The sequence below is a fragment of the Pezoporus occidentalis genome, unplaced genomic scaffold, assembly GCF_034315485.1.
Source record: "Pezoporus occidentalis ecotype Australia unplaced genomic scaffold, CSIRO_AGI_Poc_V1 ctg32, whole genome shotgun sequence".
In the NCBI taxonomy this organism is placed as follows: Eukaryota; Metazoa; Chordata; class Aves; order Psittaciformes; family Psittacidae; genus Pezoporus; species Pezoporus occidentalis.
In genome coordinates this window covers 3056746-3076252 of record NW_026915158.1, presented here as the reverse complement: position 1 = coordinate 3076252, position 19507 = coordinate 3056746, and the positions used below count along the sequence as shown (strand labels likewise).

General features: G+C 42.3%; 1 protein-coding gene and 1 non-coding gene across 4 annotated transcripts in view; both read left to right on the top strand.

Moving 5' to 3' along the window:
• SLC9A7 (solute carrier family 9 member A7) overlaps positions 1-5844 on the top strand; it is a 74359-nt gene extending 68515 nt beyond the window's left edge. For all 3 annotated transcript variants that reach the window (XM_062628615.1, XM_062628613.1, XM_062628614.1), the window contains one exon: positions 3350-5844. In XM_062628615.1, the coding sequence (XP_062484599.1) occupies positions 3350-3598 (249 nt within the window). In that variant the 3' untranslated portion in view covers positions 3599-5844. The remainder of the gene's footprint in view (positions 1-3349) is intronic.
• LOC134168713 (U2 spliceosomal RNA) lies at positions 1284-1471 on the top strand. Its single transcript, XR_009966643.1, has one exon. It is a non-coding gene; the product is annotated as a U2 spliceosomal RNA (small nuclear RNA).
• Positions 5845-19507: the final 13663 nt, after the last annotated feature.

Below are 19507 nucleotides of genomic sequence, written 5' to 3'. Positions count from 1 at the left end.
ATCCCATTTGGAAGAACCATCTGTGTTTTCATCTCCTCTTCCTGATGATTAAGAATTCCTGGGGGTTATTTTGTTTGTTCAGGGGCGTATTTTTTTTGTCCTATGCACTCTCCCACCCATTCTTTAAGTCTATTTCTTGCACCATACAAAGTGTGACAGCTTGGTATGAGGGAATTCAATTATTTTTCTAAATGTGCAAACCCAGTAAAGGAACTTCATTTGTACTTTGTATAAGTCTTGAAGGAGGTAATTCTCAGAACTGGTAAGAAAACGCTTCACCTGTGCCTCCCCCCTTCCCTTTCTTGGTAGCTCTAGATTCACAGCAAAAAGTTATTTAGTTTCCTTGATGAATTTGAAGTCAGCTGAGAAATAGAGAAACTCTCAACAGAGAGATTGAAGTTGTAATGTACTTTGCATGCCTGCTACATGACACTTTTGTTTTGGAAGCAGAAGATAAGTAACTTCTGATGCAAGTTTTGTCATCCACGTCGCCTATGTTGTATTCAGCACCAGCAGTGTCCGTGATTATTACCAGCACTTTGTATGTGTGGTGTACTTGGCAATGCAAAAAGAAGTGCATGCACTGGGAGGCAATAAAGACTGGCTTTGTAAGCAGTAACTCTAAGCTTTAGCTGTTTGAATGTCTCCAGCATGCTTTCTTAAGAGCATGGGCAGATTTCACCACAAATGGGACAGAGTTCTCTGAGGGCCCTCAGGGTTATGGTCAGCACATCAAAGCAAAATTCAATTTTTTGTATGGTTTTGGATTTAGCTACCCAGCCGTTCTAGTTTGTTAGTTTTAAGTAGTGAAATTCAGACCTATGTTTTTTGAGTGAATTGAAGCTGTTCCTATAGAACTGTAGGGACTGCAGAGGCCAGTTTAGGGTTATTCTTGGAAGAATTTCAAGTCTCTAGGGATCTACTTGGATACATTTCCTGCTTTTCTTGAATTGTTCATGCTGCATGAAGCACAGTAGGTTTATTCACCCATCCTCTTTGCTTGCAAACATAGCAAATCCGTATGCTACATGGGATTGTTCATGGATGTTCTCTGGGGAAACACATGAAAGAAATTGCCTGCTACCTGCAGTGCTTTTCAGAAATTAAATAATAAGTGGAATCTGGCTCGTAGAAGGCAAGTTTGTTCAGTACACTGAAAGAAAGCTCAGTGTTTTCTCTGGAATTGATCATGTTTACATACATGCAAGCACAGCCTGGGGCAAACCAGCAAAGACTGAGTTAGGACTTACCGTGTAGTATAAAGCCTGTGGCCCACTCAGGACTTGACTTTTCAGCCTTTTGGAGAAGCTCAAGTGTAGTGTCTGTTCTTACCAGTTGCTTATCTGACAGGTAGCTGTAAGGATTCCCTGTTAAATAGTATTGAGGAGACAGAAGATGCTTTGGGACCTTGCTGCAGACGCTGCACATGTGGCCCTGGTATTGCAAAACCTCCCGGTGTGCCATTAGCCCTGCCTTCTCCTCCTTGGTGCTTCTTCAAGGGCAAACACCATGAAAGGCAACTTGTGATAGAGCTGCTGAGTTTCTTTGACTTCTTAAAACATAGCCAGTCAGCTGTCGCAAACCATTCTAAGTAATCTTTCTGCTTTTCATCTTTGTCTCTTCTTCAAAAACAGAATGTATAAGGACACCAGATTTTCTTAAATAGCTGATTTTGTGTACCTTTTCTAATCATTCCACTCTTGTCCCTCAGGCTTACACTTTTTTTTTTTCAGTGGAAATCTTGTAAAGGTTAATTCTGCCAACTAGAGTTGAACTCTTTAATTTCTGCCTGCCTTTCTTAAAACAGTGACAGTAGTCCACTGTTTTCTTTGCAGTCAAAGAAACCAAGTGTCCAGAACTGTTTGCTCTTTGAGAACTGTATTCTCTATCACAGTAACCCTGTCTCTAATAAGTGAGACAAATTTGGATGCCACAAAGGTTGTGAGGAGTTAGCATTCATTTTAAGTAGGGCTTGTCTTGCACCTCACACTGAAGTGCACTATTTCTGTCACTGGTTTTGATAATCTCTTGACACCTCTTCCAGTCCTCATTAGTTAAACAGTCTGCATCATCCAGAGGATTCTGCTGCCTTATTTTGGCCAATTATCATTCTGAAATAATGACAGGAAGCTTTCCTAGGTAGCTTTGTTGAACCATATTTTTCATTGTGGACGGGTTAATCAGCATTTTCAATCTCAAGTGCCTCCTGTTCTGCAGTGCAGGTAGGGCTTTCTGGTCAGGCTGATCACAGGCTTCCTACCTCGTGTAGCCTGTGTCCTCCTTCCTTTGCCAAAGTGGAAGTGGATGATGTACTTTGAGAACAAAACCTGATCAGTGTCCAGCCTACCAAGGAGAACAGCAATACACACTTATTTCATTCTTGCTAAGCAGTATGGAGGTATTCACATGAGGAAATAATTGTTTTCAGATGCAGGAAAGCAAATTGATAGCTGATAGAATTTTCTTCAAATATGAGGAAGCCCCATTTTTCTCACTAATTCTGCTGGTTTACCTTTCACCACTACCATGTTAAACAAGAGTGAAACGTAGTACAGGTGCTTGCTGTTGTAGAGAAATTACTACTCCAGCAATTTCTAGTCTCTGATCATGTATTTCATTCTGTCTCTGCCAAAACAGATTCACAGGGTTTTGTGAGCCACTTTCTTAACTGATTTTTGAAAAGAAAACATGAGAACTAGTTACAAAACTAAGAAGCAATCACTTTCTTATATCAGTGTTTCTACTTGTATAGCTCAGGTGTGTTCCTAAGGACTAGGTCAAATCTCTATTTAGTACCAGGTAAGGTGAAGGAGATAGTTTTATAAGAGTCGATCTATAACAAAAAATTGTCCAGGAAAACTTGAATATAAAGAATTTGGGCTTAATGAGTTCTTACTAGTTTACACAAGTCTTTTGCTAATTAGCCAAATTCATTAGTAACAGATGCAACTCTGAATCTGGAGTGACTTAATTATGTGTAGTCTCGTCTTTTTCCTGTACTGCCTTCTAAATTTTCCGGAAAAAAACAGAGTATATTGCTCATCTTTCCTGTACTTCTGGTAAACTTCCAGTGCTATTAAATCCCCAGTTACCTGTTTTATAATCTAGTTCTTGGATTCAGCTCCCCCTCATTGCTCCACAACAGCAGCAGTTATATAGGGAGCAGTAAGCTGATTTACAAACACCAGGATCAAAGCTATTTTTAACATTTCTCAAAGTGGATCTGTACAGCTTACTGCTGCTTCTGTGTTAACACATAGGTGAGCTCTTCTGTTCAGTTACCTTCTTGACAAAGACTAGATTTGTGCTGTGCAAAGGTTTTTCTTTATTTTTTTTCTTTTTCCCCCAGAATCAAGAACAGCTTAGAGAAGAGGATTCTGATTTTATTCTGAATGATGGTGACCTTACTGTGACATATGGTGATACAACAATAACTGCAAACGGTTCTTCTGGCCCCCATACAGCTACCACTAGCCTTGATGACAGGAGAACAAAAAGCAGTTCAGAGGAAGCACTGGAACGTGATGTGGGAGCAGCAGATCATGAAGTTACAAGCAGGGGTACCCGGCTAGTATTTCCTCTGGAAGACAATGCATGATTACTGACTCAGTAAAAATAACTCTTGCTCTGTGGATGGATCAAGGAAGACTGCAGGCCACTGTGTTACTTGAGGTGGGGATGTTTAAACATGTCAACACATGTAAGTGGTTTTACTAGGGTCTGAAGATGTCACCTATTTTTTACTCGAGATGCTGACGGTGGGATTTTCTAAATGTCTGAAAAAGGATAAATGAGAAAACTGGTCATTCTCTTTTCAACCACATATTGAATCCATGTATAATTAGCATGCTGCAATTGTCTTGTTCAGCTGCAGCAGCTCTCTCTGAAGAGAGGTACATGAAGACATTGTCACAGAACTGAGCTTGTCTTGGCTTAGCTTGAGAATGTGGAAGAAGAAATATAAACCTGGTAATTATGCAGTGAAAAAAGATGTGTGTGTATCTGAGTGTGGAGAGATCCACTGTTAACTTCTCTCACTGAGGAAACTGTGGAGTAAGACAGGACAGTATACATTAGGACTACAAGTGCATGAATGCCAGACTGTGTGGGGAATCTGTTACTGCAAGCTGTACTTAATGCATTTCAGGGAAAAGAAGATTTCTTCACTGGCCAGGTGTTTAAATAGGAAGGCAACGAGAGCTACTTGTCCCTTTAGCTTTAGGCGACTTGACTATTACTATTAGCCGAACTTCTAGTGCCTCAAAAGAAAAACATCCAGCTTCCTGTGGTCTAAGATGTACCTGAACTGGCACAAGCCTGGAGCCAGGCTTTCTTGAGTAGAAGTAATGAGGTAATACCTTCTCTCCCTTAAAGCTCTTAAAATCAGGTGAAAATAGTTGGAAACATATCCTGGGCTGGGGAAAACAGCAAATGAAGGGGGGGGGGGGAATGAAAGACAGTATTGAACTTGCATGGAACCATGAGGTTTCATTGCTCAGAAGAATCCATGGACTCTGCTTACAGTTCTTGTGTGTGATAAACAGCAAACACCTAATTAAATGGACAAGCAAATACCACTGGCTTTACCATTTGTGACTGTCCTAAAAGAAAGATGTTTACTCTTGTTCTCTTTCGCAGAGTAGATGTAAAACTTCTGTGGGGCATTGCACAACAACATATAAGCTATGAAAGTGATGAACTGTACTATCTTAAATGTGAAAAGGGAAAAATCTTTGCCTAGTATTTAGCCCACTTACATGTAGGCTAGCTTTAACTTATGGCTAAATGCTTTTTAATTTCCAAATGAGGAGATATCATTGTCTTTGCCAGTAGCTGAAAATTCATGCTTTGAAGAGCAGTTCAGCTGTTTAAAGCATGCTAAAATGTGATTTCATTCTCGTGTGTCAAAAGGTTTATTTTTTTAAAGAGTTCTGTTGCCCACTAACGTGATGTAATATCAGTTTGTCTAAAAAGTGTGGTTTTCTTGTTGGCATTTCAGTCGTTCCTCCCAAAACTGTGTGTGAATAAGTACCCGCTGTTTTTACTTAACTATTAAACTTAATGGGCTAACTTCGGTACGAGAACTTACTGCTGAAGAGAAACTTTGCAGTCATATTTTCTAGTCTGCTTTCTTTCAGCTGTGTTCTCTGAGTGACCTACCTCCTTGTCGGTCCTTCCAAGGTAAATCTGTAAAGGGCATTGATCTGTAGTGACTGTCTGATATGATTAAGAGAGACAAGGAAACCAGAAGTCTTCGTGGAAAAACTGGAAGACCAATGCAGTCATCTATGTTCTTAAATGATGAAGAGTAACAAACCCTGATTGAAGACCTCCAATCAGAACAACTCCTTTTCTGTTCTCCTCTGCTTTCAAGGAAGACAAAGCAGATAACAATGATCCATGCTATTTGTACTGTTTACATGGCTTGTTTTCTCTTTTTTTTGTTTTAAGTGCTCTGGCAGTAGAAAAGGTAGTTTCCTACTAAATTACAGAAACCATTACATTTATTTTGGACAACACTTTGGGACCCACGCTGTCAGTACTGAGTGGAGACTTGAGATTTCTACAACAATTAGTGTTATTAGCGGTCATATGAACCAAATTTTGGGTTGAGATAATGAAACATACTCAAAATAAATGGGTTTAATACAGTGAGGCAAATCTTTACATGCAGCTTGAAGCTGAAGCTTTCCAAAACACTTCAGCTGGAAAGAATCTTACGCAGAGAGAGATCTGTTCTTTAGAGGAAAGATCAGGTACTGTTTCTGGAAGTACAAGCTATGTTTCTGAGCTTGCTCAGGAAGATGGAATCTCTTGAAAGCATCAATAAACCATCCCATTGCAGGTGCTTCTCTGTCTGTGTTTTTAATTCTCACAGGAAAAATATAGAATTGAATGAAGTTCACCAGTAAGCCTAAAATGTGGTTGTGAAAGAGCAGCCAAAATACAGATGATTGATGAGAGGTGAGGAATATCATAGTCTAACTTCACATTCAAAAACTACTTAAAATGCTTATCTAATACAGTAAGGAGAGGCCGATATCAATAAGCTTCATTTTTGTTCCTATATTGGAAGAATTAATTTTATTCCTTGATTTTTACCTATTTTCATCTTAAGTCTTTCCAAAATTGTATTTCACTGCTGACAAAAGGTAAGCTAAAACATGTAGCCTCTTCTTACACCAGTCCCTGTATCAAATTCACAAGGGACTCCTTTACTGAAAAGGGGGGGGGGAGAAAACCAAAAAAAAAAAAGCCCTCCTTGTCCTGAAATACTGCATATTTCACCAACTCTCCAACAGATCCCTTTTTCTCGTGTGTATCCTTTTGAAAGAATAGTTTAATACTTTCAATTCCTTTTCCAGGGGGACCTCGACACGCTTGTGAGCTGGGTTGATGCCAGCCTTATGAAGTTTAACCATGCCAAGTGCAAGGTCCTGCACCTGGATCAGAGCAATCCCAGGCACAGCTACAGGTTGGGCAGGGAAGAGATTCAGAGCAGCCCTGCAGAGAAGGACTTGGGGGTGTTGGTTGATGAGAAAATGAACATGAGCTGGCTTCAGTGTGTGCTTGCAGCCCAGAAAGCCAACTGTATCCTGGGCTGCATTAAAAGGAGTGTGACCAGCGGGTCCAAGGAGGTGATCCTGCCCCTCTACTCTGCTCTCATGAGACCTCACCTGGAGTAATGTGTGCAGTTCTGGTGTCCTCAACATAAAAAGGACATGGAACTGTTGGAACAAGTCCAGAGGAGGGCCACGAGGATGATCAGGGGACTGGAGCACCTCCTGTATGAAGACAGGTTGAGAAAGTTGGGGCTGTTCAGCCTGGAGAAGAGAAGGCTGCGTGGAGACCTCATAGCAGCCTTCCAGTATCTGAAGGGGGCCTATAGGGATGCTGGGGAGGGACTCTTCATCAGGGACTGTAGTGATAGGACAAGGGTTAATGGGTTAAAACTTAAACAGGGGAAGTTTAGATCGGATACAAGGAAGAAGTTCTTTAAGGGTGGTGAGGCACTGGAATGAGTTGCCCAGGGAAGTTGTGAATGCTCCATCCCTGGTGGTGTTCAAGGCCAGGTTGGACAAGGCCTTGGGTGACATGGTTTAGTGTGAGGTGTCCCTGCCCATGGCAGGGGGGGTGGAACTAGATGATCTTAAGGTCCTTTCCAACCTTAACTGTTCTATCATTCTATGATTCAGTAAGATCCTGAGCTTGCAAGAACTTGACTGAATCATACCAGCAAATGTGTATTTTCTTATAAAACTTGTGAGATTTTGAACAGAAAGTACAGCTTAAGATTGTACTGAACAGCAATCAATATGTATCAGTATCTTCTTCAAACTGAAATAGAAAACCTACAAGATGATGGTCTTCACTGGAAAAAGTATTTGTATACCAGCATAGGATGTTACAGCTTACGTGGCTGACCTTGCACTTGGGGCTGAGTAATTTACAGTTTTTTGCTTGCTGCATCATCAGCTCACTGCTGAAAATCTTCATTGAATTTGCCAAGGAATCTGGAGAAGGGAAAAATGAAGCCGCTAATCTTATTTCAGTGCTTCATAGAAGCTCATGCTGGCAGTTAGGCATGGCTGTTGTGCAGTTGCTTGAATTCCCATTGCTGTGGCTTTTAACACAAGTAAGTCCATAAGCAGTACACCAACATCATATTTAAACAGACTAAAAAGTTTTCTAAACCTTTCTGTATATTCCTCTGTAATGCTGGGGACAGGGGATGGCAGGGTTTGGGGTTTCATTTACAGAATTTGGAGGAACACAACAAATACCTGAAAAACTGGCATTTATGTGCTTCCCTTGTAGTTAATTGGGGGTGCCTGAGAAGTGATGATGTTTTGAGCCATTTGCACATGTTTTGTGCAAAAGACCAAATTCTCTTCACTTCCCTGGGTCTAGAGGCAGTTTTATCAGTTAAAGCTGAGTAGCTGTGAGCAGATCCTGTGACTTCTAAGAGCAGCCTCACTCAAACACAGGCACAACACAGGGTGCTTTTTTGTGAGAGGTGTTCAAAGTGCTGCTTACACTGGCTTCAGCATAGCTGATACTCTGATCTCAAGTTGAAAGGAGGAATGATAGGACAAGTGTGGTTTCACTGTACGTTACCTGTCTGCTATGCAGAGGAAGGGTACAGTGTAACCTGCCTTTTCTGATAAAGACTGAACAGGGGTGAAGTATCACATACTTGGTACTTGACCAAGTCTAGCACTGTTCCAAGGATGAAAGTTTTTGGGGTTATGAAAGGAATTTGATTTTTATTTTATTTCTTTTTTAACTGAAGGAATTGCCTTTGGGGAAAGGAATGCAGAAATTTTAACTGGAGGAGAAAACAGAAATCTAAGCTTTTTTGGCTGAACTTCCAAAGAGCTGATCTGAAGCAAGTACGTAGCAAAGGTTAAAATTATGTCTACTACTAAATGACAGCTGCTATGTTTTATTCCTAGGGGGAGGGAAAGAGCTCATAGTAGGAAGTCTAGCAACCTTTACTGTAAGCTGCTCATGCTATCTGTTACTAGGAGGGCCTGATCCTGTGATTTTTTCATTATAATCAGTGAAACAATTTGTAGATGGGCATGGAAAACATGGTCCTTCTTGTATATTTTCGGTTTAACTTGAACTGCAGTCTCTCTTCAGACAGTATTGGTCAGAGGAGCTTCTTTGCATCTAATTCTGAGCAGTAAAACCCTAGAAACTAATGTGCTTCACATGCCTTTCAAAGAAAGGTTCAGTGTTTCTTTTAATTCTGTTTGAAGTCGCTCACAGGAATAACATGCTTGACCTCAGCCTTGGCAGGCATGGTCTCTGCTTCTGCACAAGTGTGGGAATGGAATTCTGGTACTCAGAAGCCTCAACTTCATGTGCTTTTCTTTAAGATGCAGGGGGAGGACCGCTTCTGGGGAGGAACCAGAGAACTTACAGATGCATCAGCAGGGAGTACTCCTTTCCAAAACACTGAACTTGTGACCTGCTGAAGCTTAGAGGCAAGGGAAGATAAACTATGACTAGGAGACACAGGCCATCCAGCAGGAAGTCAGGCAGTAAATGCCCCAAGCTGCCTAGGTGCCGTCTCCATCATAATCAGTCACAGAAAGCAGGACAGAGCTGCTGCGTAGCTTGAAAACACATTCTTAAGAGAAAAAAAAAAAACATGTAGAATAATTTCAGATGTTCCTATATTGACAAATGCTCTTTGTGAGAAGCAGCCCATGCAGACCTTATTTGTAGTGCAAGAGATTATCGCCTCCCATGTTTGGGAGAGTTTAACACTGTGCACTGAGAAACCACTGATACTTCTTGGCCTGGGATTTTTGGGAGTGCCCTTCTGAAAATGTAACTTCCAGTAGAAATAAGCTGGCTAATTGAAAGAGAAGGAAAGTGTGGAGAAAACAGTGAATTACAAAGCCAGGAAATGGCTTAAACAGGCAGCTTTACTGTGGGAACAGCACTGTAAACAATTGCTGCTCTTAATTTTACAGTCCTAAATGCTGAGTTTTGTATGCTTCTGCCCACCTGATCCCAAGCCAAAGCCAATGGAATAATGCAGAAGTAACTGAACTACCCCATCCTAATTGATCACAAAATCAGAGGCTTGCACATGGAAGCACTGGCTTTCTTCTACTCCAGAGCAAGGAAAGTAACTTTGAATGTTTTTCTCTGAAAGTAATCTCACATCACTGCTGTGTTTTCTTGAGTCTAAAAAGCTGTTATTCATTTTGAAAGCAGTTCTGGGGTAATTATTCTGGTAAATAGGCAGGTGCCTTACAAAACATGTGCACATACAAACAGGTTGTAAATGCTTGGCCAATCGTATTGGAACCTGTGTGGCAGACTCAAGTGAAATGTCATATATTCATTTCATACCTGCAAATTGTACAAGCTTTTGCTACGAAAATAAAACAGCAATGAGAAAGTGATTAGCTACTAGAATCAGGTCAGATTTTTGGGTAATAAAATTACCTATCTGCTTTGGATGCTTTACCCACTATGTCTTTATCCTATGCTACTTTCTTGATCATAATCCATTCCATTTTTGCACTATCCCACATGGACTTGCAGACCTCCAAAACACCACTGGGTCTGAAGCTTTATCTGGGGACTGAAGCTTAATGGGGAGAGACAGCTTATAATAACTTATGCTGGAATAAAGGACTCCCGGTTGCCTGCACTGTCTACATCAGGGAATGTGGTAGTGTATAGAAAGGTGTCTGCAGGGAGACAGAGAAGCCCTGGCTTTTTGAATTCCTGCTTATACTGGTGTGGATAAAGCCAGTGCCCCTCCAGGTTCACATACAATAATACACAGAGAGAAAGGATTTATACTGGTGAATGTAAATGAGCAGCAATCTTTGTCCTGGGGAAATTAAAGAAGTTTGGGTTAGTTCTAGCTTTAATTAACATAAAGCTTTTCATTTAATTTTCCGATGCCCATAGTTTCCTGCAGTTTTTTAACTTTTAGGAGTTTGAAAGCAACCCATATGAGCACACTTGATGCATATTTATAAAGGTGGGGGCAGAAGAGTTGCACTTCACATTTGTGCCAAAGCACAATGTCAAAGCTGTGCTCATTGCTGGCTTATGTAAATGTGCTTAATAAGATGGCAGAATTTGAAATATGCAATTAAAGGTCACTTTTCCCACTTTTATTTGGAAAAAAACCCACCAGATTTGCATTCCCTCAGAGAAAGTGAATGCTCAACTTAAAAGGGTTTTGCTGTTATGTTAAAATACTTTAACTTCAGGCTATGAGAAATAGATTGGATTTATAACTAGCAAAGTCTCTGAAGCTGATATTTCAGAGGCAGTGGGAAGTAGGTCATGCAGTTCCATGGTATAATATATTTATGAATTTGATTTCCAGATTTTAGTTTAATCAAGGAGGTTACCATCCACTGTCTGATCACTGATTTCAGTCCTAAACTGCCTGGCTGAATGTCTAGATGTTGACACACAAAAATACCAGGAGACGTTCTTTGGATCATATCAGCCTATTAGTAATAGGCATTGTGAAATAACAGCTTCCAGCACACGGGGTCATTTGAGGTAAGTGTGCCTGATTTTTAATTTGGGATGTCAAAAGTAAAGAAAGGGATATGACCCATAGCTGGTTTTGGTGGAGAAGGGAGAATGTGAGCCATCTAAGGATGTCCCAGATTTTAAACTTTCCTTAACGGAGACAGGCTGCTGCGCCTTTCCTTTGCAGCTACAGGCTGGGTGCTGCAGGTTTTCTGTTTATTAGTTCTGATCTGTACATAAAGCACAAAATCAGAAGCAGCATTTATCCTGCTTTCCATCAGTCTGCCATTCTCACAGCTCTTACTCTCTGATCATTTAAGATGTGAACACATGAGTGAGGTTGCAGGAGGAGCCTTAAGTTTACTTCAAACATAAGCCCACACTTGGTATCCAAAGCATACCATGCTGCCCTAAGACTGCTATGGTGGTCTGTCCAAAATTTCTGGTGGCTTCTATTCCCTTGTTATTGAAGCACCTAAAGCCTGTGTGGTGTGCTAGGTTCAAGATGGGGATGGGCCTAGGGCTGTGTTGTGGAGGACTGCAACGTATATTAACTCCTATCCTTCCTACAGGTAGTGTTTGTCTCCTGTGTGCAAGAAATTGGGTGTTACTGCACCAAATGTCTCTAACAATGCTGGAGTAATTACTGTAAGCAGAGGTTTGTAAAACTGGAACGTAACATTGTACCCCTGACACATTCTCTTCACAGTAGCTACAGTAACAACAGTCTTTCCAGTATTTGCAGTTCAAGCTGTGATGATTTAAGGAGGACAGCAACTGTCTGCAGTGCCAGGGTTTGGATTTTTGGTCTCCAGCAGTTCATGCAAGGATGGTGTGTGGGTGCCCTGAGCCCTGGTGTGAGAGCTCAGTATCTGAATGAGGTTAAGTCAAGTCAAGGGAATATTGTTTAGCTACAATGGGGGGAAGAGAAAAAGCAAAATGTTGTGGAAGACCTGTGTTGTACAGTACTGGAGGAGGGGGGATAAACACCTGCTGGGCTTTCTGCCACTGGCTGACCTGTGTACATATTTAGCTAAACAGTCCTGTGGACAAGATATTGCAGTAGTTTCAGCTTTCTTGAGCATGCTGATTGAGGCTTCATCCATGCATCCCTTTCTCAAGAGAAGAAATGCTAGTGCTGCTTGGCGTTCCTTCTCTGTCAACTAGTTTCAGGTTAGGTATGGAGATGGTGTTACCCTTCTAGGCCAGCAAAGTATCTTTCGGCTTCTTCTTGGTACTCCCTTGCTTGACATAGACCATGGAGTCACTGGGAAGTAGCAGGTACAAGGTGGTAGCTTTTGTGGAGCTCATTGTTTTGTATTGAGTTATACCGTTAGCTGCATTAGAACAAATGATCTTGTTTTTCATCTGTAGTCAAGTCAGAAATATGTCATTTCTTCTTATTTGATTAATAGTAGTGCAGAGCTTACTGCTTTGACACTGTATGTTTGACGCATACATATAAACTCCATATTTCAACTCAGAAGTGAAAAGGGCTGATACTGGCAGGTCTCTCCTCAAGGCAAGGCTAGCAACTCATCCCTATTCTTACAGTACAGAATTGATCTGGAGTTCCCTTACCTGAAATGTGATTAATGATTCCCATCTGGGAGCATCCAGTAGTTCCTCCAATATCCTTTTATTTTAGGAAGCACTGCAAGCTACAACTGAAAAAAAAACACCATTATTACATGGAGAAATAAAGTGCAGAATTACATCAATATAGTTGTGATAGAGAGGAGTTATAACTTCTAAATCTATTCTTAGAAAGAATGAATGATCACGCAGACAAAGGAGGTCTGATGGCAGACAGATCCACACAGTCAGCAAATCTGAGCATGAAATATTACAGTTCCAGTCAAAGGAGATGAAACCCGCCTCATGCTATTCTGGTTGTGTTGTTTCCTTATGAATAGCCCCAAGCAGTGTCACCAGTTGCTAAGAGTTGCTGCATTTGGACTGTATGCGTCTATTCTGGTCAAGCACGTGCTTGATGGCGAGGCCAGGCAGGTACCTCTGCAGTCAGTGAGGACAAGCTGCCCCCTGCCCCCGAGTTCATGTTGCGGTCAAGAAGAGAAGCTTTGCAGTAGCCTGGAAGGGAGAAGCTTTATTGGGTTTCATGGCAATAAGTGGGTTTTGGCAGCTGTGGGAAGAACTGAGAGCTTGTAATCAGGTAAGGTATGAAGTTCAGAACTGTCATTTAGCGCGAATAAACTGCTATCTTGGAAAAGTGAGAGCAAAGAAAATCAGTTATGTCCTGCCTACAACTAAAGAGCCCCTTTGTTCAGGAAGCCCAAGATTTATGCTTTTAAAACTACTTGTTTTCAACATTTTTTTGTCCAATCCAAATAAACAATTTTTATTTTGCTTTGGCAGTATCTTTTCATCAAATATGTAGGAGCTTCCTTCTAAAACAAGCTTTTAAGGGGACACAGTAAATTGTCAGTATGCTAACGTTGCTGAATATTTGAACTGGATCAAGCAAAGGAGTGCAAATATCGATAGGAGATGGGGATCAGAATTAAACTGTGTTTGAAGAGCTACATGTGTTCTGCACACTGCCCTTCTTCCCCCCAGAGATCCTCTGTATTCTTAAATATAATCAGTAAAGGATATTTAAGTGTTTATCAGTCTAACATAGCTTCTGTTCCAAGATTAACACACCTACGATATGACCAAGCTCAGTATTCTCTAGGCAAATCCAGTTACCTCTTATTTTCCCTAACCAGCAGTGGGTCTGCAAACTAAAAACTGTTCCTACTAAAGTAATTCGTGTTCCAAGACAAGTGTTTTCTACAAAGCACTTGCAGTTACATGAACCATGTGTGGTTTTGAACTTAGGAGCTAGTTTCCAACCTCACCTTTCCAGCAGTGCTCTCAGCCTTTACACTACAATGAGGTAGCCATGCCCTACCTCTCACCGTACACTAGTCATCCTCAACAGAAAATTATTTCTGTCCTATTCCACCAGTGAGTTTGTGGCAACAGTGGATTTTAAAATGGCAAACAGAAGCTGTACTTGGTAGGAAGCAGAGCTTTCCTGGTGCACTCGGCTGTGCTGGAGGCAGCCCTTCTCTTCCTGGGAGCCAGACCAGGCTCCTGAGGGTTGGATGTGGCTGTGGAGCTCCAGCCACCCACTCCCACCAATACCCTGACCTTTAGAAACCAATCTGGCTGGGTCAGCTGAAGAGCGGGATTTCACTTGTATGTGTCTATGTGTTGCTATCGTGGTTTAACCCCAGCCAGCAACTAAGCACCTCCAGCTGCTCACTCACTCCTTCCTGACAGGATGGGGAAGAGAATCTGAGAAAACCAGTATGTGAACAGGTAAAGCAAAAGCTGTGCACACCAGCAAAGCAAAACAAGGAGTTCATTCAGTGCTTCCCACGGGCAGGCAGGTGTTCAGCCATCCCTAGGACAGCTGGGCTCCATCACGTGTAACAGTTACTTGGGAAGACAAATGCCATGACTCTGAAGGTGTGTGTGTGCGCGTCTGCCTTCCTCCTTCTTCTCAGAGCTTCATGTGTATTGGATGTCCCTCGGATCAGTTGGGGTCAGCTACCCTGGCTGTGCCCCCTCCCAGCTCGTTGTGCACCCCCAGCCCGCCCACTGTTGGGGTGGGGTGAGGAGGAGAAAACACTTTGACTCTGTGTAAGCACTGCTCAGCAGTAACAAAAACATCCCTGTGTCATCCACACTGTTTCCAGCACAACTCCAGAACATAGCCCCAGAACAGCTACTATGGAGAAAATGAACTCTATCCCAGACAAAACCAGCACACTGGGGCTTTTCAGCCAACAGCAGGAGTTTGGATTTAGCCCCCAGAGAAGCAGCAGCGCTGAGCCGTTTAAGGCAGTGAAAGCAAGGAGAGCCCAGGGTGCACGGGTGTGGTTTTATCTAATGATCCATGGGAGAAAGTCTCTTCAGGCTTAACGCGCATGTTGGTAAAACCCTACTGGAAAAATAAACAGGACAAGACACAACTTTCATTGGCTATTGGCATTTAGAAAGGGCGGAGAAGGGAATATCAGCAAACTTCTATAGTTCTCTGACTAGGAAGGAATTAACTGTTACAATGCTATGGGTAAATGTAAGCAAAACTTCCCCCTGGTTACTAGAAGCTATCAATGGCTGCATGCTCAGTACAGATGCTACTGTGGCAGGCAGCAGAGGCAGCAGGAAGAGAAAAACAAAAAGAGCTTCTGAAAAGGAAGGTGGTCCATTATCTGGTCCATTATCCAACAAAATTCGCAGTGATGGATGTTCATTTTTTCCTTCTGGAAGTTCATACTTTATTCGGAGAACACTACTGTGCATTTATGAAAGCATTTGGTTACAATAATTGACCTGATTTTACCTTTTGGTAGTCATTCAAAAACATGACTGTTTTGCTCTGTATTAATGGCATTTATGATATTACAAGTATTCAAATTACTGCTCTCACTTAGATGCTTCAGCTGGCTTAGTTTAGGGAGTAGCTATCACCTTTCCTAGATAGTTTTTACCTTTACTGGTTTTAAACTACTCAATATTGGAATGAACGTTTCCTGAGTAGAGCAGTGGTGAAGCCCTGCAGACACTCAGAATTGAGTCTTGGGAATTATTTTGCAGGGCCCCACACTGCTGTCACATTCCCCAGATCAAAGCGTTGTTAGAAGATGAAAAAGTTTTATTAATTAAACATCTAGCTTGCAATTATTCCCGCTGTTCTGCCCCAGATCACAAGAGGCTTCTCTCCCGCTTCCCCCTGCACTTTCTGCTCCTATGCAATCGTAAAGGTTTGAAGGTAAGCTTTATCAAGGCACAGCCTAACCCTTCAGGAGAGTGGGATTTTTGCCATGAGGACTGGGGCATCACCCATCTGCTCTGTAGCCAGTAATGGGGCTTCATGCTCTGCCTCCACTTGCTGAGGAGTGTTCCAGGGCAGCCCTGGGGAGCTCAATGGCTCAGAACCAGAGTTCCTCCTGTCAGGAATCCCTGGAGCTGTAGGCAGAGGCGTGACCGGACACACTTTGGCATCTCCAAGCACTCAGTTTAGAAATAAGCTGAGTTTATTGTCTTTAAAGTGCTGACTAGCTGTTTCCTTCAAGGTTTGCATTGCCAGCTTACAAGCAACATGTTAACCTACAGCAGAGAGCTAAAAGCAACAGGATGCCCATTTTCCAGTGCAGAGGTGTCAAAGCAGCCACACATAATCCATATTACTTTTCAAGATTTTATTTCCTTTCCTGTTAAGGAACAAAGTTTCAGAAGTATCAGATAGTTACCTCTCATCTGCATGTAACTGCTGTAGTAAGTTCTCAGAAGAGCCACCCTAACATACATATTTTACTAAGAATTTACAGAGAATCAATAGGAAGATACAGTTTCCAATTTACAGTTTAAGCTCCAAAATGGAAGTCATGCTAGGGTGAATCCTCATTTGCTGCAGAGTATGACCAGCAGTCACTTCATCAGAAAGAAGCAACTCAACTGATTTCCATCCATTTCTGCATCTTAGACATAAAAGCCTTTGTGAACAGCCAAGACCAATTTTCAGGTAAGCAAAAGCACCTCTCTTCATGCAAGAAATTGAGGTTATATAAATGGCTGGACTAGATGACCTTTGAAGGTCCCTTCCAACCCATATTATTCTATGATTCTATGGTCTATTTGGTTATCTAGTCTGGTGGCACTGAGGCAGAACTCAGGATTGAGTCAGATGAAATATGAAAGTTGTTCAGTGTGAAAGCATGAACAAACCAAAGTGTTTATCAACACAAGAACTGTAAAATTGAGACCTGAATTGGTAACTAATAGGCTTGAAAGCCAGGGGGTTTTGTTGCGTAAAAAGGAATCCTGTAATTGCATGCTCATGATAAGACCAAATTAGCACAGAAAAATGGTAGCAGGCTGTTTTCTGCATCCAGTCAGAGAAGTGGCAGGCTTAAACTGAATCAAGGAAGATTCAAACAGATGATTGAGAGCAGTTCTTAACAGTGAATGTACTGATGTAATGGAGTAAATGACCACTGGAGGATATGAAGTCTTCATCCTTAATGCTTCTAAGAACAGCTTGGGACAGGTGACAAATGTTCCATCCTCTCATCTTTAAATCCATTTGAGATAAAGGTGGGTATCACTAATTGGTCTTAAATTGGTTTTAGATAAAAAAGAAGGGGTGTGTGTGACAATTCACCCACGTCACCCCTGCCCAAGCAGCAGCTCAGATCCTTGTGAAAAGCCAAGGAAAGACTTCCAGAACTTCCATCAGAGAGGTGTCCGGTGTCCTACAGCTCTTTTCCATTATTTTAACAGTGCACTTCCGTCTCAGCAGTACTTTGAATGCTATCCAGAGTAGACCTGAAACCAGCACTGTTTCATGTGTGTGCATAAATAAACAAGGGGTGAATCATTTCTCAGATCTATGGCAAAGCATTAAAGAGGGCTCATTGGCAGCCAGTGTAGAGCTTGGGCTGTACAGCCCCACACCCTGTGCTTGCCTGCACAGCTGGGAGTTCTACCCATTGCAAGTGAGCAGCCACACAAGCACACAGTGGTGGCTTTGCCTTTTCCCTCAAGCTCCTGTCTTCTCACAAAAAATAGGCAGCAAAGATTACTGAGTTAATGGTGTGGGCCTTGTTCTCCTCTTGATTTATTGTACAGCTCTAATGTATTTCATACAAATACTGGCAAAGAAAAAATCACCAGGCTTCCTCTTAGGAAATGTTATGAGGCATTAACCTATTGCAGCATACTCCAGAACAAACTATTTTACAACATTTCTGTGAAGGTCAGCAGATTGTACAAAGCATTTCTAAACCGGGGCTCAGGTCTCTTTGTACATCAAAGCTGATTTTTCAGCACTCTGTACAGAAATTTCCATGGATCACAGGGCTCCTGGACCACACAGCTTCCTATCTTGCTGTAATGTGGTTGTCTACCAGATCAGTTCCTTTCTATGTCTAAATTAATGGAGTTGCCTTTTAAAGTGAGTTGTCTTTTTTCTCTCCCTTCCTGCCACACTGTTCTCATGGTTAAAAAAGAAACCTTCTTCCAGCTTCCAAGCTGAAGTGATTCATTGCTCATGTACAAAAATCTGTTCTTCTGCCAGTATTGTTCATAGCTTGATTACCTCTCTCCCACACTGCTGCACACCACTGTCCTCTTTCAACCTTGACTTTGAGGCTAAATAAACCACACAGCTTAGTCGTGTCCAAGACAGAGGGCTGTTCTTTCACCTGACATTTCTTGTATCTATTAAAAATAGGAACACATCCCCTAGGCACTTGGGTGGCTAAGACAGAGAACACATTAATGCCACTGTACGTGTGCCCTTTTCCCAACTAGGGGTCCAGAGTCACCCCACAAGGTCCTCAACCAGGCACACCCGAATGCTGTAAAGCCAACTTCAGCATACCAAACATGTCACTCAAGAGTCTGAATGCCTGATACGGACTTGGCCTCTTCAGAAAAGCTAACTTATTTGTCTAACATTTCTCAGATAGTCTGGTGCCAGGGACTGAGTCCAGTTCCTCTCAGAGCTTTCTGAATACCTCAGCCATGAGGCACTGCTCCATCCTTTCTCCTCCTTTGCTCTCCTACCAGATTCCTGCCTGCTTCCTAACTTCTGCTGTAGACCAGCAACACTCACAGTGCCAGATGCATTGCACAATCCATTCCTTCCCCAGATGGGTCTAACCTTGTGCGTTGACCACGTGCTGTGGGGAGGAAAAAACAACCACCTGTGATATATGACTGTTAACAAGCACAAAAGAGGAGGCAGCAGTTTTCCTTCAGCGCTTGACTTTGCAGTACAGACACTGAGTGTCTCTGTAAGTGTGCACATACAAGAGGTTTCCTGGCATTTTTTGAAAAGCTCATACTGGAAACAATAGATGCCAGTGATGCACATGTGAGTCACTGCTGCAAGTGGGACTTTCAAATCCAGTGTGCAAACACCCGCCACTTGAACCAAGGACACGGACAAGGACCTCCTCCAGAGCCCTCTGCTCTGGCGGCTGGTAACGATGCCCACTGAGGGTGGGACACAAAGGCCCTCCCAAATGCACTTCTGGCAAAGGCAGCCAGATGAGACAGCTCTCACATCATCCCATATACTCATAAACTGAGCCTGACAGTACTGAGATGCAGGGGAAGACTATGTTTACAAGCTTAAGCTTTACAATTTTACTTCCCACCCTGATGCTGCTAGGAGAGCTGTGGGGCAGTTAATGAATGGCTTATGCAGAGGGAAAGAGAGGAGTCTGGTTTGCAGGAGAAATGTGTTTGTACCTGCTGAGAAAGGGAGAGTGTAAGGCAAGTCGCGGTTGCCCCATGGACCAGCATTCCACTGGAGGGGCTGGTCCACCACTAGCTGTCTGCATAGGAGCTTGAACAGAGAAGTGGGAAGACCTGACTTCGAAGAGCTGCCAGTTTTCCTTCTATGATTTGGAATTTACCTTACCTTGCTGTGCATCTCCCTGAGCTCTCCCTCTCCATC